The sequence below is a fragment of the Thamnophis elegans genome, chromosome 1, assembly GCF_009769535.1.
Source record: "Thamnophis elegans isolate rThaEle1 chromosome 1, rThaEle1.pri, whole genome shotgun sequence".
Classification (NCBI taxonomy): domain Eukaryota; kingdom Metazoa; phylum Chordata; class Lepidosauria; order Squamata; family Colubridae; genus Thamnophis; species Thamnophis elegans.
Window position 1 is genome coordinate 65,693,166 of NC_045541.1, and position 17,285 is coordinate 65,710,450.

General features: G+C 43.1%; 1 protein-coding gene across 1 annotated transcript in view; it reads left to right on the top strand.

The window, feature by feature from the left end:
• The window catches only part of SLC4A3 (solute carrier family 4 member 3), a 61,664-nt gene that overhangs the window by 10,524 nt on the left and 33,855 nt on the right, over nucleotides 1-17,285 (top strand). The window contains exons 4-5 of the mRNA XM_032221944.1: nucleotides 15,350-15,672; nucleotides 16,242-16,399. Of these exons, the coding sequence (XP_032077835.1) occupies nucleotides 15,350-15,672; nucleotides 16,242-16,399 (481 nt within the window). The remainder of the gene's footprint in view (nucleotides 1-15,349; nucleotides 15,673-16,241; nucleotides 16,400-17,285) is intronic.

Below are 17,285 nucleotides of genomic sequence, written 5' to 3' on the forward strand. Positions count from 1 at the left end.
AACTATTGATTTCTACTTTTGCTGCTATAAGCTGCCTCAGAATTTCTTCCTTACTACAGTGTTCCCATGGATCATCAAAATCAGGAAATAGTCCATTTCATTTAATTTTTATAGTATTAAGACAAGCAATGACACAATGTTTTTTAAATAAATTGTCAAGAAAAAAAGACCCGCAAAGAAGAAATGAAGGCATCCATATGTGCAATATCTGAAAATAAAGAAAAAGTTCAATAGTGAAGGAACAATCCCTAAAAGGAAAATGTAGGAACTGGGAAAGTTTCCCTGCATGGATAGGAAGGCAGGAAGGAGAGGAATGATCAGTCAGGATATGCAATGGCTATCATTCAGACTGAGAGTTAATGTGGTTTCATTGCCAAGCCACTTCAATCCAGAATGGTCAACCGTAACAATAGCAGGTTAAGCTGCCATGCAGGAATACATTAACTTGCCATCTGGAATTGACCATAGTTCCAAGCACAAATGACTGCTAATAGGGAAAAATAATTTTAAATATATATATTCATGGGAGATGGGCATGTATTTGTCCTATCAAAATCCTCCTTACTTAATTAATCACATTATTCTTTGTGATGTGGCCAACTTGCTTTAATTTGATGCTCTCCATATTGCTTATCCTGGAAAGGATTATGCTGTCTGGGTTGACTGGAAATTCTGGAAGCATCAGATAGGGAAGCAATACATAGTTCTGAACATTGTCACATTGTTGCACTTACTGTGCTTTTATCCTTCTTCCAGTTAAATTATTTTGAATCTCGGCATCATTACACAGTAATTTTACTTATATCATAATGCTGATTATTGCATGTCAAAATTCTATATTTCCAAATGAAAATTTTACCTGTGACTTTTATTTATTTAAAAAAATACAGCCCTTATCCATGCTAGTATGTTACTTATATTGTCAGGTTCTAGAGCTGATGTGATATATTCATTGCTATTAAGCTGCACATAAGAGTCCTTGAAATCTGATGAGCAGGCATTCATGATTTCTAAATTATATCTGATCCCTTTGCTAAAGAAATTAGAAGAAATAGCAGTTACAGTGACAGACTTATTTTGCATTCATTTTTTGACTGACATTTTTAATCTCTTCAAGATGATTGTGATATACTGTATTAAGAATGGCAATAATTTTAAGATTTGAATCCCTAAGGAGATTTCTTCTTTTAAAAAAAACATTTATATTCTGCCTTTCCCCCCAGGAGCTCCTCAAAGTATGTGCATAATACTTCTTCTTCCAGGGAGTCTCCAGAAATAATTTCAGTAGTCTGCCATTAATCAAATTCAATCTTCTGATACAGCTAAATCAGCTCAAATGGGAAATTTTTAGCTTTCTGCCAGGAGCTATATTTTAAGTCAAACTCCAGAAATAATAGAAGAGAAGGTCTTTGGATCTTCTTAACCAAAGCCCAGAAATACAACACTTAACCTTGGGAAGATCCTGTGAACTAAAGTTATAGATATTCAGTTCTGTAGTCTTACACAAAATGGCAGTTGGTCTTATCTGAACTGCATGTTTCAAAGAAGGTGTGGGAGGAGTAACACATGGGTATTAACCCAGCCCTTTTGCCCTGGAGACTGAGGTAATATTTGAGGCTACACCTCTGTTCCTCCTTCTGACCTCCCAGATTAACCGATGGATCGTAGCAGAGCACCTGGAAGGAAGGAACAAAGACAGTGCAAGCACATATCCTTCCAGCCTGGCCCTGACTGACCACTGAACTGACCCAGGCCCCTGGCGCGGTGTGCCCTAAAAGGGGGGGAAGTGACTCCTCCCACGCCTTCTTTGAAACATGCAGTTCAGGTAAGACCAACTGCCAGTTTCCAAAGTGAGGCGTGGGAGGAGTAACACATGGGACATACCAAAGCTAGATGTCCTAGGGAGGGATCAATGGGCCTGAGCCCCTCGAGAGTCTAGGGCTTCCTGTAGAACCTGCCTGCCAAAGGCTGCCTCCGCGGAGGCGTAAGTATCTAGCCGGTAATGCCTAATGAAAGGCGAAGGAGAAGACCAGGCAGCAGCCCAGCAGATCTCCTCTATGGGGGCCTGGGTGGCCCAGGCTGCTGAGGTGGCCGCACTTCTGGTGGAGTGCGCTGTGATGCCCTCTGGGACCTGAAGTCCCTGTGCCTCATAGGCCTGTGAGATGGCCACCCTGATCCACCTGCTAATGGTGGCCGGGGAAACCTTGGCACCTCTGGTGGATGGTTGATATGATACGAAGAGGGCTTCTGAACGCCTAAAGGGTGCCGTGCGCTTCAGGTAGATGCGCAAGGCTCTTCTGACGTCCAACCTGTGCCAGGATCTTTCCCTATCCCTGGAGGGCTGAGGACAGAAGTCCGGCAGAATTATCTCTAGAGCCCTCTGGAAGGGAGAATTGACCTTGGGCATGAACGCGGGGTCCAGTCTGAGGATGACCCGGTTCTCTAGAAAGGTGCAAAGGTCCGCTCTGCTGGAAAGAGCATTGATCTCTGATATTCTCCTGGCTGAGGTGATGACAACCAGGAAAACGACCTTAAGGGTCAGGAATTGTAGGGAAACTTCCCTCAAGGGTTCGAATGGTGCCTCCGTCAATGCCTGGAGGACTGTGGGTAGGTCCCAGGTGGGGAATCAATGGAGCACTGGGGGTTTCAGGTTCGCCGCTCCCTTAAGGAAGCGCCTGAGGACCAGATGTTGAGACAAAGGTGGTGCGTTCATGTCCACCCCCCAGGATGGTGGAGAGGGCAGAGACCTGTCTCCTAAGGGTGCTGGGGGCCAGACCCTTCTCCAGGCCTTCTTGTGGGAAGTCCAGAACCTGGGGTACAGAAGCCAAGGCTGGTACTATGTCCTTTGCCTTACACCAGTCAGCAAAGGCAACCCAGGAGGCATTGTAGATGTGGGTGGTGGACTGCCTCCTGGACGCCTCGACAGTCCTAATGACCTTTGTGGAAAAATGGGCCCCTCTCAGCTGTTCCCACTCAATCGCCAGACGGTCAGATGGAGCCACTCCGGATCCGGATGCTCCAGAGACCCCTGGTGTAGGGACACCTCCCCCGGGGTGATCCTCCAGTGAGGAGCTGAGGACAGCTCCACCAAGTCTGCTAGCCAGGGGCGGCGTGGCCAGAAGGGAGCCACTAGAATCATCTCTGCTCCCTCTGACACCAGCCTCCTCAGAACCCCGGGGATGAGGGGAAGGGGGGGAAAGGCGTAGAGTAGACCTGGTGGCCATCTGCAGCGAAGGGCATCCGTGTCCATGGCTCCTCTGGATGGGAACCTCGATACGAAGTTCGGCAGCTGGGCATTCGCTGGGGTTGCGAAGAGATCCACTGCCGGGTGCCCGAACCTCTCACAGATCTGCAGGAAGACGCTGAGATGGAGCTGTTACTTTTAAAGCCCTATATGGTATCGGACCTGGGTACTTGAGAGACAGTGACGTGCGCTCAGCTTTAGCCCCGGTGAGGCTGTTTTTAGACTTGTGGACTTCAACTCCCAGAATTCCACAGCCAGGCATGCTCAGTTCCGATTTAAAGCGACAGCATTTTTCCCCCTTGCAAAATAAGTTTTCCCGTTCTTTTTCTTCTCCCTCCCCCTCCTTCCTCCCTCTCTCCCTCCCTCCCCCTCTCTCAAACAGACACGCACACAGAGAACTTCGATCCTTCTCCCATTCACTCACTCTCAAACACACAGAAGTTGGATTGGATATATTTTCCAAAGGCTTGAAAGCAGCTCCTCTGCCATACCCCCCCTTTCCCTGTTGCCTTCCAATCAAACTTTTTGAATTCCTCCCCCTTCCCCACACATGCACCTTTTCCAGCTGTTTCAGAGACGATTTCAACTCTGCTTTTCCCTGCCCCACCCTTTCCTCTTGAAAAGCCAGAGCTCTGAAGTCAGACTGAGCTAGTCGCTCCCAGAAAACTCTAAAAAGCCTCTAAAAATGCCCTCTACATGAGGCGAGAGAATACTTGCCACATTTGCATAATAAATTCTTCGCTTGTTAACCCTTGCTTAACTCTTAAAAGGCGAAAAAATCCTTATGCAAAAGAGGCCCCTAGTTCTCTGGCCTCCTCCTAGTTGATACTGAGAGCAGACACCAAGCCACTGTGACTTGAAATCTGGTAGCAACTACCCTGGCTTTAATTATTTTAAGAAAATTATTTAAAATCCTTTCCTTTCCCTGAGGAGACTGGTGAGGCCCCGCCTCCCTTGCCTCTAGTGACTGCACGTCCCTGTTGACCTCCTGCCAATTACCTCCCTACGACTGATCAGATCCCACAGATTAGGCCTCCTCCGAATTCCATCCACCAGCCAATGCCGACTGGCAAATCCCCCGGGGAGGGCCTTCTCTGAGGCTGCTCCAGTCCTCTGGAACGATCTCCTCATGGAGATCCGGACCCTCACCACCCTCCAGGCTTTCCGCAAAGCCACGAAGACCTGGTTGTTCCGGCAGGCCTGGGGCTGATGAATTTCCAGCCCCCCCTTGAATCGTTATGACTGTTGTTGTTTTTACTCTGTCTGTCTTTTGTCCTATTTGTATCCCCCCCTTCCTTTGGTTGTTAGCCGCCCCGAGTCCCTTGGGAGTGGGCGGCATACAAATTAAATAAACATAAACAACATAAATAAACATAAACAGCTGCCACTCTCCATTGTCGACTGTCTCCCTGCTGAGCCAATCCGCTTGCTGGTTCTCTGTCCCGGAGATGTGTTTCGCTCTGATGGACTGGAGATGCCTCTCTGCCCAGTTTCCTAATCGGAGAGCCTCGTCGCAAAGGGCCTTGGAGTGGGTGCCCCCTTGTCTGTTCACGTGGGCGTTGGCTGCCACGTTGTCCGTCAGGACCAGGACATGACTGGTCACCGTGGTCTTGAAGTGACGAAGGGCCAGGTGAATGGCCCTGAGTTCCAACCAGTTTATGTTGTTGCACAGATCTGTTGGGGTCCAGCGGCCCTCGGCTATCTGAGCCTCCAGGTGTGCTCCCCAGCCGAACAGGCTCGCGTCCGTCGTGAGTACCTTCCTTGCTGGTTCCTTGAAGAGGGATCCTTTGCCCAATGCTGGGGTCAGCCACCAACGCAGCGAGAGCAGCACTTGGAGCGACACTCGAACCTTGAATCTGGCGTCACTCGTCCCCGCCTTCTGGTATGGAAGCAGGAACCACTGAAGCTCCCTGGCATGTAGGCGCGCCCAAGGCACGATCCCTATACAAGAAATGAATTTCCCGAGGAGCCTGGAAAGAAGAACTATAGGAACAGAGCGTAATTTGCGAACCTCATGAATCAGCTGCACAATGCTGTCCTTCCGATCCTGGGGAAGGAAAACCTCCCCCAACACCGAATCTATAATAGATCTGAGGTGCTGGAGCCTAGTAGATGGGACCAGGTGACTCTTCTCTAAGTTGATAGAGAACCCCAAGGACCTGAAAGTGTCGATGGTGGTCCCCAGGTCCTACCTGGCCATGACTGGGGACCTGGCTAGGACGAGGATCTAGGTAACAAAACAGTCAGTCTGGGAAGGAGCGCAGGTGACCTGCGGCCGCAGCCAGCACCTTGGTAAAGGTCCTGGGAGCTGAGGCCAGCCCAAAGGGTAGGGCCCTATATTGAAAGTGATTGCCCTCATGGGAAAACCTAAGGAACCTGCGATGTTCCGGAGCGATTCTGATGTGAAGGTAGGCCTCCGTGAGGTTGATGGAGGCCAAGAAGTCGCCCTGTCTGATGCCCTCTAAAATGGATTTCAGAGAGGCCATCTTGAACCTACAGTAGACCACCCTGGAATTGAGTAGTTTAAGATCCAGGATGGCTCTCCACCCCCTAAACTCTTGGGGACCAGAAACAGGTTTGAATAGAATCCGGAACCTCTCTCCCCCTCTGGGACCCTCTCTATGGCCCTGATATCTAACAGGTGTTTGATGGCCTTAGCCTTAAGGGCCCGTTTGGCCGGATCAGCAGAGGAGGCGAAGGTGCGGAACCTATTAGGGGGTTGCGAGCGGAACTCCAGCTGTAACCCGAGCTTAACAGTCTGGAGGACCCACTCGTCTGAAGTGACGCGCTCCCAGGCATCCGTGAAAAGGGAGAGGCGGCTGCCAATGGGGTGATCCGTGAACGGGTCACTTGAACCTGCGGAATGGACGACTGCCCCCTCCTCGAAAGGGCCGCTTGCTCTGCTGTTGGCCCCTGAATCTGTCCCTAGGAAACTGTCTATCCCCTTGTCTGTAAAACCTGGGGGTCTGGTACCTGTGATTCTGGGCGTCCGATTCAGGTGGGCGGTAAGATGTTCTCCTGGGGTAAGGGGCATGTCGGTAGTCCGACCGCCTGGTCGTGGCTGGGAAAACCTTCCATTTGTTTTTGTCCTCCACCAGGATAGGATCCAGCGAGGCACCGAAGTGTTTGTCCCCGGTGTAATCTGCTCCTGCTAGGTGCCACTTAGCCCGGGACTCTGCCTGCCAGTGGCGTAACCACAGCAGGCGCCTGGACGCTACAGAGGATGGTAAGGCTCGCGACGCATACTTAACTGCATCCAGGGTGGCGTCAGCTGAGAATTGCGTGGCTGCCAGTATCTTTGAGATGTCCTGCAGCAGTCGTACCCGCAGTAGCCGGGGTCCTGTCTCTCAGCTGTTCCAGCCACAGCATGGTAGATCTGTTGAAACAGGATGCAGAAGCGGCCGCCCTAATGGCCTGGAATGTCTTACGTAAAATGGTCTCCGCCTTCTTATCCTCTGCTTTAAGGCAGTTGGCAATGTCTCCCGTCACCACGGTTGAGGCTGAGGTTAGAGTGACAACCAGGGTGTCCACCTCAGAGCTGGAGTGCTTGGGCAAAGGTAGGATTGAGATTGTAGAACCTCCGCTCATTGCCCCCCAGATTGGAAAACGATCCTGTCTTATCCCACTGGGATTTAAGGATTCCAGGAACATCTCTGGAGTGGGAATCTCCTCCTTCTCTACCGGGGGTCTATGGAAGGGACCCTTCTTGCTACTCCTGCTGGTGCTAGGCATGGCAGTTGCCAACCTGGGATCTGGAGGAGCATCCAGGTCTGCTATGGCCCTAGCCTTACGGAGTAAGGAACTAAACAAGGAGGGGGAAGGCCAGTGATGTTGGGGGCCTCAGGATCCTGGGCCTCCTCATCCTCAGAAAACCCCACCTCCTTCAGCTTCCCTTCTTCTAAATCTGAGACTTCACTGGCAGTAGAAGGGGAGGAAGACCTGGGCTCTCTGGCAACAGGGGCTCTGGAGAGGCTCTGGTGCTCCCTGTGCTGGTCCCGGGAAGACCTATGTTTAGACCCCTGGGGCTGATGCTTCATCCCAGAGGCAATCCCTTAAGCTATGGCCCTGGCTAAAAGGTCGCCTGGTTCTCTACCAACGTGGGCAGCCTGCGGGGGGAATGAGACCTGGAAGAGAATGGGCTGATGGTGGTCCTGAACCTTCTAGAGGAGGCCCATGGCGGAGGAACAAGATGGCAGCATTGGGGGAAGAGTCCGTCTGCTCCCCGGTCCTCAGATGGGCTCCTGGGTGCGTGGAGCCTCCAAATGCCCCCGCGCGGCCCTTTTTGCCCGCTTACACGACCGTCCGGTCGCTGGGGATCACGCTAGCCAGCGGCACGGCTGGCTAGCGCTCTGAGCACAGTCGGAGGGGTGAGTTGATCTTCAGAAAACCTTCTTTAAAAAAACTCTGTAAAAAAAGCCTTGAAGCCTGTAGAATCCTGAAGGATTCGTAAAAGGGCTGTAAGTTCTTGCAAAAAACCTGGAAGAAAAAAAGTCTTCAAAGTGAGGGAGAGTCAGGAAAAACACTCCTTCTGGTCTGTAGACTGAGGTTAATCTGGGAGGTGAGAAGGAGGAACGGAGGTGTGGCCTCAAAGATTACCTCAGTCTCCAGGGCAAAAGGGCTGGGTTAATACCCATGGGTTACTCCTCCCACGCCTCACTTTGGAAACTGTAAGTTTTAATAAGAGTTTTCACTTAAAACCATATAACCAACTCTGGATTTTAAAAAGAGAACTGTGTTTTGGAAAGGACAAAACAGAAAGGAAAGTACCAACTACCCATGCAGAATTTCAAATAACTGAATATTTTAACTAAAGCTTGTCATATTTCACCTGTTTGAGCAGAATCTGCTTGATATTGTTTATTTTGTCCTTATGATTTCCTTCTGTATTAGAGAATTGGCATATACATTTTAGCTCCTGAAGGCTGATTTAATTTTTTATGTTTAAAAATCTTTATAAAGCTATGGAGTTTATGTATCTTTTTAAAACAAAATTCTCACCACCAACAGTTTTAGATATGAAAAAACGTTGCCACAGTAATGCAGTGATCATCATTCATATCTACTTAGCCCTCATCTGCTTTTATAAGGCAAGATGTGGAAGAGCCAAGCCCACATATGGTGTGTACAATCTTTCCAAGAATACAGCCTCATTTTTAAATATACAAATTATAACTGCTATATATTGTTTAATTATAAATGGGGAAGAAGAGATCCACTAAATGTGTATCAACAAAATCTAACTTTATATAATCACATACATACTATCGTGTTTTCCCTTTTAACATGAGTAGTATTGTATAGACTGCAGAAGAGGAATAAGAAATATTAAGACAAAGCAATTACATACTGTAGTGAAATAAGAAAAAGCTTTTACACCAATACAGTTTAGTATATTTTCCATACCTCATTAATAGCTTTTATTAGAACCTGGTTAATAGCATTTTTTAAAAAAAAAGATTAATAATACAATTCCAGCAAGTTTCCTGCTTTCAAATAATAATTAGGACAGCAAGACTCTTGTTAGTTTCCTTCTGGTTTTTCTATGAACTGTTTTTTTTGTGAACGTTGGACATCTACATCTGTTCCCTGTTTTGATAGTAGCCATTCCAGCTAGTGGAAGAAGAAACTCCTACAGGTTGCTTTATACTTTGCATTTAAACATCTCTCCATTTTTGAGGATTTAATCAACTCCCCCCAACCACATTTTTTTCATCTTTATGCCCCTTTCAACTCATTGACTTTCTTGCATATAATTTGATCCTCATTCATTCTCTATGTCCAAACCACCTCAACATACTTATGTAAAAATTACTCACTCTTTGTATTTAATCCACATTCATCACTCATTTATTCTTGACAATCTCTTCTATTTTTTACTGCAGTTTCTTTTTAAAATATTTAACTCCCACTGTTTTGCTTAACTGATGTTTCAACTGACCAACTTTCATTTCCAATAAAAGAAAAATAGAAGAAGTTTGTCTAAACTTGTCTAAGAAGTTTGACAAAAACTTGCTATTGGTATTACAAAAAGCCATTTTTCCTTCTTTTAACATTCATTCATCACTATCAACTACCTTTTCATTTGCATATCTTACCATTTCATTCTGAATTTCCATCTTTAATAAGCATTTTATCAAACATACACTTTCTCAGGGTAGCACAGTGGCTCAGTAGGTAAGACACTGAGCTTGTCAGTTGGAAGCACCATGGCCTGGACGATTAAGAATCTCCATAGACATCAGCTACAAATGACCACATAAATTCATATCCATAATTAAGCCACTGCAAGCATTCCTTGTTCATTTATCCATGAATACATTAAAATCAAGGGACATGCATCCTTTCCATTCTCCTTACTCACTTATTATGCATTCTCTAAGCACTTCGTTTTGAGAAAGCTGATTTCCATGATAAGGACACTAGCAGCTGTTTCCAGAACTTGTCTCTAGGTGTTGCTTCCCCTCTTTCTCAAAAACTTTGCAAGGAAGAAGCTGTCTACCCTGAATGTCCTATATAGAGGTTTCTGTTGAGAGCTAACTGCTCTCAGTTGCCTATTTAGAGGTTTAATAGAACTTCACTGGAATTCTTGTGTTTTTATTTTATCATTTTTTCTAATAGACTTTGCTGATCTAATCTCAGAATGATATGTGACTTGGATTAACATTTTCCAGTCCAATATGCACTTCCTGTAAACCAAACAACATACTTAAACATTTTTTCTTTTATTAATATATTTCCCAGAGTCTTACTGAAGTGCAAATATCTTGTCTTCATTCTCTGTCTCTAACATAAAGTCACATATTATTTCTCAAATTTTGCTCATTAACACTTTTTTATGCCCTTCAGTCAGAATTCCACGTAAATACTTTCCAAAGCTCACAAAACAAATGAATCCCTTATAGTTTAAGCTTTCCCTCTTACTATCTTTCTGTTTATATAGAGGAACAATAATGTCATTCTTCCATCCAAAGACACAAATACATTTTTCATACACATTAGTCACTCAGCTATTCTATAAGCAAAGCACATCCATATTTAATACTTCTCCAGTTATACCATCTACACGTTTAACATGTTTCAAAATTGCCACAGCATTCTTAGTATGAAACATTGAAAGACTGTAACATTTACGGCATCTGTTTCAGTTCCAATCCTTGACATATTATTAGCATTACAATGCAGTTCTCTAGAATACTTGTTCTAGCACTTCTGTTTCCTCCCAAATAATTAGATCATGTTTATTTTTAATTCTATTCGTTATAGCTCTCTACATAATTCCAAAATATTTTTATAATTTTCAGCAAAAATCACTTTGTACTTTCTCTTCCTTATTTAATTTTAATTCTTCAATGCTGTTATTCAGTGCATTCCTTGCAAATACAGTGGGACCTTGGTACCTTGAGTCCAGGAGGCATAAGGAATACTAAAAACGATGAGTACCAAACAAATTTTTCTCATAAAGAATTAGAGAGTCACAATACAGCCGATACTGACAAATGTTAACTTGTGCATTGAATACCAAACAAATGAGATTATCGGGACAAAATTTTCATATCAAAATGTGTTGAGTACCAAATTCAATGAGTTTCAAAGCAAGGTACCACTGTACTATAAAATCTCCTTTTCTGCACGTTTATTGATTGGCAATGTCTCTGTTATCTACAAATGTCTATTAAATATGAAATTACATCATTGTGACAGTTGATATTATTTGCATAATGTCTTGATGTATATGATAATTAATCATCACAGAAATTTAATCCATTTGCCTCCAAAGTTGTTATATCAAGGTCTGCTAAATCAACATTTCACTCTACATTAGGTAGTAGCTTTTGCAGTAATCATATTATTTGCATATTTTCCCTCCTACAGTTTTTTTCACTTCATCATTATATCAATTGTCTTTTTGCATAGCATAATACTGTAGTGGCCTGACATAGCATTTTTACCCTGTTTTTCCTATCCTTTTTCCTTATATTCGTTAATTCTGTAGGGCTATTGAACTGTCATTCAGTATTTTTCCATATTAGAATCAGACTTTTTCTACTGGCAGTTATTTTATTTTTATCATAGTTTCTTTCACTTTTCTTTTTTCCCATTTCCATTTCCCTCCACAAATTAACACTACCAAAAATAGTCAGGTCCATATTCACATTTACCATCTTTGTATTCCTCACAAATTCTCTCAGTCTGCCCTCATAATTGCATTGGTTATGGTTGTTATGTACACATTCCTTTACAATATATAAATAGGTTTATATATTTATGTTTAAGAGTGCATTTGAAATGTAGAAACCATCTTCTTGCAAGATTGATGTCAGCCTTACCAAGTAGACCAGACAGGATTCACAGCCAGATGTGCTCATTCTATTGCATTAATAGAACTTTGCAAGTCTGAAAGTACCATTCTTCTACCATCTCTTTTATTTCTGGAGAAATTAGGGAGGTTCCCTAATTCTTGTCCTGCTCTCTCGTCCTGCTCACTATCTTGCTGCCTGCTATGCTGTCCTTGTCTGATTATTCCCCAGGCAGCATCTTTTCTTATGTGCTGGATATGATCATCTGTGCCCTTGGTTTTCAAGAGAGTATGGCAATGAAACAAACTGAGCAATGATAAGAGGGGCATTGGCTAAAAAAAATAGAGCCAGTCCAATTGAATATCACTTTATCAGGGTAGGCAGGATTGTTCATTTCCTCATGCCTGCAGATATTTGTCAGGTACTGATGTGTCGATGATAGCAAATCAGAGCCGAGGTGGCGTAGTGGTTAGGGTGCAGTACTGCAGGCCACTTCAACTGACTGTGATCTGCAGTTCAGCGGTTCAAATCTCACCGACTGAGCCATCAGCCTTCCATCCTTCCGAGGTGGGTGAAATGAGGACCCAGACTGTGGGGGCAAGTTGCTGACTCAATTTGCTAAAAAATCTGTAAACTGCTTAGAGGGGGCTGAAAGCCCTATGAAGCGGTATATAAGTCTAATAAATAAATAAATAAATCAGTAGAAAGTTTCTTTTCAAACCACCCCCATTTACATTGAAAATCTTCACAATAAGCTGTGAGGACCCCTGCCTTTATTCTTCTTACCTAGCTTAGGAAGGGAGACCTTTGAGTAGTAGGGTGAAACTATGTGAGAAGCCGTACCCAAACCACTTCACCTCCTCAGTACTTTAATACTTACATTAGCTGCTGCTCATAGAATTAAGGTTTCCAAATGAAATGTTCTCTATAATCTTTTTTGTATGCCAAGCAACTTCCAAATTCTTGTCCCATTCATGGAATTCTTCAGAGATTTCAGATAACACTTTCACCTATAGCTCCTTCCCTGTTCACTCCCTGTTGCTTTTTTAATACAGGGTTCATAATTATGTGCTAGGATGAAAAGCTGCACAGTACCTTTTTATTAATAACACCAAAATAATTCTGTCTGAAAACTCTATTGCTGCTCCTAGAATTATTTATTGTATCTATTTATAGATAAAACAAATATATCTTTATATATTTGTTGTTACATATTTTCTACCTATTCATCTTTACTTTAACAAAAATGTAGGCTGCCATCTAGAGTCATATAGCGGTAAGGCTGTCCATGTTTTCTATCCCAAACTCTTGAATTATCATAGAGTTCTAAACATAGAAAGATAGGGGTATAAGGGACCTTGGAGGTGTTCTGATCCAATCCCCTGTCCAAAGCAGGAGTCCTTATAAACATCTCAGACAAATGGTTGTCCAATCCTTTCTTGAAAACGTCCAGCTATGGAGCACCCACAGCTCTAAGAAGCAAGGTGTTCCATTGTTCTATCAACAAATTCCTCCTTATTTCCACTTTAAATCTCCCTTTGATAAGCTTCATCCATTGCTTCTTTTCTTGCCCTCAGAAGTTATGGAGAATAAATCAATGCCATCTTCCATATGACAATCTTCCAGTTGCTATCGTGTCTCCCCGAGCCTTTTCTTCATTAAGCCTCCAGACCGTTATCATCTATTTTTCTTTTTGAACCCTTTCTAGGGCTTCAGGGTTTGTTTGTTTTTTGTATCATAGTGACCAGAATTGGACACAGTCTTCTAAACATGGCCACACTAGTGAAGTCATAGAGTGGTGCTATCACATCCCATGATTTTGATAACTATCTCTGTTGATGCATCCTAGAACTGTGTTGGCTTTTTTGAATGATATAACTTAAATCTTAAAATGAAAAATAGATTTAGGAGAATTTAATGGTTGACATATGTGAAAGACACAAGCTTTCCAATGCAATGGGGATTATAGATTATAGGACTATATTATTTCCAGCTAATATGTTACCTTAGTAAGATTATCAGTTCTTTATATTTACATGTGAAAACTTATTAGCATGGGAAAGACTAAACTCAAAGAGTTAAGAGCCGAGGTGGCGCAGCGGTTAGGGTGCAGTACTGCAGGCCACTTCAGCTGACTGCAGTTCAGCGGTTCTAATCTCACCGGCTCAAGGTTGACTCAGCCTTCCATCCTTCCGAGGTGGGTGAAATGAGGACCCAGACTGTGGGGGCAATATGCTGACTCTGTAAACCGCTTAGAGAGGGCTGAAAGCCCTATGAAGCAGTATATAAGTCTAACTGCTATTGCTATTGCTATTATTTCATTCAAATACTAAATAAAAAAAATTAACAATTGATATATATAAGCCATGATTGAAATAATGTATCTGTCACTTTAAATGCTCAAGTGAGATGCGATTGGATGCTGTTGCTGGTTGTTCCTGGTTGTTCCTGGTTGTTCCTGTATGTTCTCCATGCTTGTTATTGGAATTGAATACTGTATATTGATTGGTGGCTACTCTGTATGTTAGTTACCTGTCTACATGGTGAATCGTGAGTTGAGCATCTGTAAACCAACGTGTTGTATCATAGACTGTGTATATAATTCAAGACTACTTATCGCTTGTTTTGGAGAATGTTTATTCTACTTTATTTTTGTTAAAACAAGTAAAGTTATCCTTGTTTTAACTTCGGCGGCTGTGATTGATAATGTGACTATTCAGCGGCACATTCCTTGCTACCTTCTGCTGCTCAACTCTAGTCTCCAAAAGGAGATATACTTAACAGCCCCCAACAATCTGGATCCTCATTTTATCCACCTCAGAAGGATGGAAGCCTAAGTCAACCTTGAGCCTGGTGAGATTCGCTCTGCCAAATTACAGGCATCAAACAGTCAGCAGAAGAAGCCAGCAGTACTGCACTCTAACTACTGCGTCACCGAGGCTCAATTTAGACATTTTTATCTTTCAATATCTTCCAGATGAAGTTTGGATTTTAGGCAAATACCCAATACAATGTGCAGCTTTGTGATATTTTGATCTGGTAAACTTATTTCAAAAAGCTTAAAACCAGTTTGATTTTTTAGTACATTAATATTGCAAGAGAATGTATTTTTATACAAGTCTGAGAACAGCAAATGTCTTTTTATTACTGATCAATTAGTCAATCTATCTATCTATCTATGAACTACTCTCTGAGTCTTACTGCCTGAAAAATACAATATAAATAAATATATATTATTCTGGCATACTGTAAACCAGGGGTGTCAAACTCGATTTCATTGAGCACCATATCAGGGTTATGTTTGACTTTGGGGGGCTGGGGTGGGCATGGGCATGGTAAGCATGGCTAGCTCAATGTCACTCGTGTCAAGGGCTCCTATGATGGCACAAGCGCTCTGCCAGCAAAAATGGACTACTGAACTAGTTTTTGACTGCGATGGCCTCCTGCAACCCTCGGCAACAAAAATGGAGTTTGTGAGGGCCCTATGCAGCCCCCCTAGCTCCGTTTTTGCTTTCAGAGGCACTGCGGGCTGGTCCTTCACTGTTTCTAGGGCAGCCCCACAGGCCAGATCTAACAACTCTGTGGGCCATATCCAGTCCCCGGACTTTGAGTTTGACACCCCTGCTGTAATCAGTACATATTTTTCTACTATTTAAATCCCAGGAGAGACAAGAAGAATGTAAATTCTAATTAGATGGATATATTTCCTGTCTCTTTTTTCTACTTTTTTCTTTGTTTTTTAAGCTTTGTAGAAAGTGTTTTCTTCTCTCTCCAGAATACAATTCCTTCCACTATTTTTCTTCCACAGTCCATCGCCAAACATCCCACCACATCCATCACCCCCTGTCAACTCACCTGCCTCCGCCCCCCAAGACCCAAAAGAGACGTCTCCATTCTAATAGGAAAAAGAAAAAAAAGAAAAAGGCAAGGAAAATGTCTATGCCTCCCTCCAACGTCACTCCAACCATCCAGGAGGAAGAAGAGGAGGAGGAGGAGGAAGAAGAAGAAGCAGAATCTGAGGGGGAAGAAATTCTTGAGAAGGAAATCTCAGCAGAGTCTGATGTTGAATCCTCTCCCAAAGAGAGGTCTTTGAGCACTTTAACAGCAGGACTGACTGAAAGGAGTGTTGAGGTGAGAGACTTCCAATCCACACTGCAAGAGGAGTTTTGGGCTTGGCAGTTCATGCACAACAATTAGGTATAGTGGAAAGAAGATTGAAAGGATCCCCAAATCCCATGTACAAGAACATATATTGTGTGTTTGGTATGTGTGTGTGTGCCATTTGTCAAAGGTAGCACAATGTCCCAAATATGCTTTTCAAAAGGCAAGTAGCCTTTTGGGTTTTTTTCTTGAAAATGTTCTAAAGAAGTTCCTTGGATGAGAAACAAAATGCTTTCAAGGAAAAAAACCCCAGAATGCCCAATTGCCATTTGAGAAAAGCACCTTTGGGACATTGTGCTATGAGACCTTTTGAACAACCATGACCTGGATGATTGAGAATCTCCATAGACATCTATAGCACAATGTTAGTATGAAACTGTTGACTGATACAAAGCAGAAAAAATGGGATCATCTCTGTTTTTTTCCCCTGGTGTTAAAAATTCATCGTCCCTTATTTTTTTCTCAGTTTTAACCAACGCAATAGCAATGTTACTTTTCTGGATGTTGTGTCATTTTGCACTTTGTACTGCTTTTTTTAGTTTACCATTGGACCTGAGGAGCCTGAGGAAGAAGAGGAGGAGGCTCATAGCACCCAATGCACTTTGTCATTTCATATGGCTGAGGAACACAGTCATCTTTCCCCAATCCCATGTTTCTCCAGCCTGCTGCCAGAGAAAGGCCCTACTTTTTCTAATAGGTAAGAAGGGGTGATATTTTCTATGTTTTGGAATTCAGATAGGTTGGAGACATTCAGGTTAAAGTAGTAAGTTGCCTTTCCAATTCAGGTTCAGGAGTTTACTTTGGGAGTATAAATGGGATAAACTTAATTTCAAACAGAGCTCATCCAGATTTAATTTTAATATGTATCTCCCATTCTAGAATGTGAAAAGAAGAATGCATATTTTTTTCATGATAGAAAGAACGCCAAAAGAAGGAAAATGCCATCCTCCTTCTTAATTTGAAAAAAAAGCAAAGGCATCTTAAGTTCTGGTATCTTGGTAGTTCATCTGCAAAAATCTCTACCTTTCAAAGCATGTTATTAGATCCAGCACTCCATGACATAAACAAATACTACTATATTTGTTTAAAATAGCATTGAGAGTATATTAAGTTACACAGCTTACAATCATATATTGCAAGTATTAGTCTTCAAAAAAAGAATTAGGATACAACAAAACAGACGTAAATAAAGGAACAATGGGTAGGCCCATCAAAAAAGAAAATGAAGCCTTTCAGGGCGGAGACTAGGGAACTTGCTTTGAGCACATGCAAAATAAAACCCTCCCTTGGTTTTTTTAGCCGCCCTGAGTCCCTCGGGAATAGGGAGGCATACAAGTCGAATAAAACTTTCAAACCTTCAAACCTTCAAAATCAATCCTAATATAAGTCTGATTACTTCTACCTCTAAAAGCATGGGTTATGTGATATTGTTTCTGGGGCCCTGGAAGATACAATTGTGCAACCCGAAATGTGTTTAAATTCCATCCTTTCCTTCCCAATAGTTAGTTGCTTCTCCTGGGGAGATTATAAAACAAGCTCTGGCAAATTCTTCCATGGGTATTTAACTTCAAGGAAACTCATGT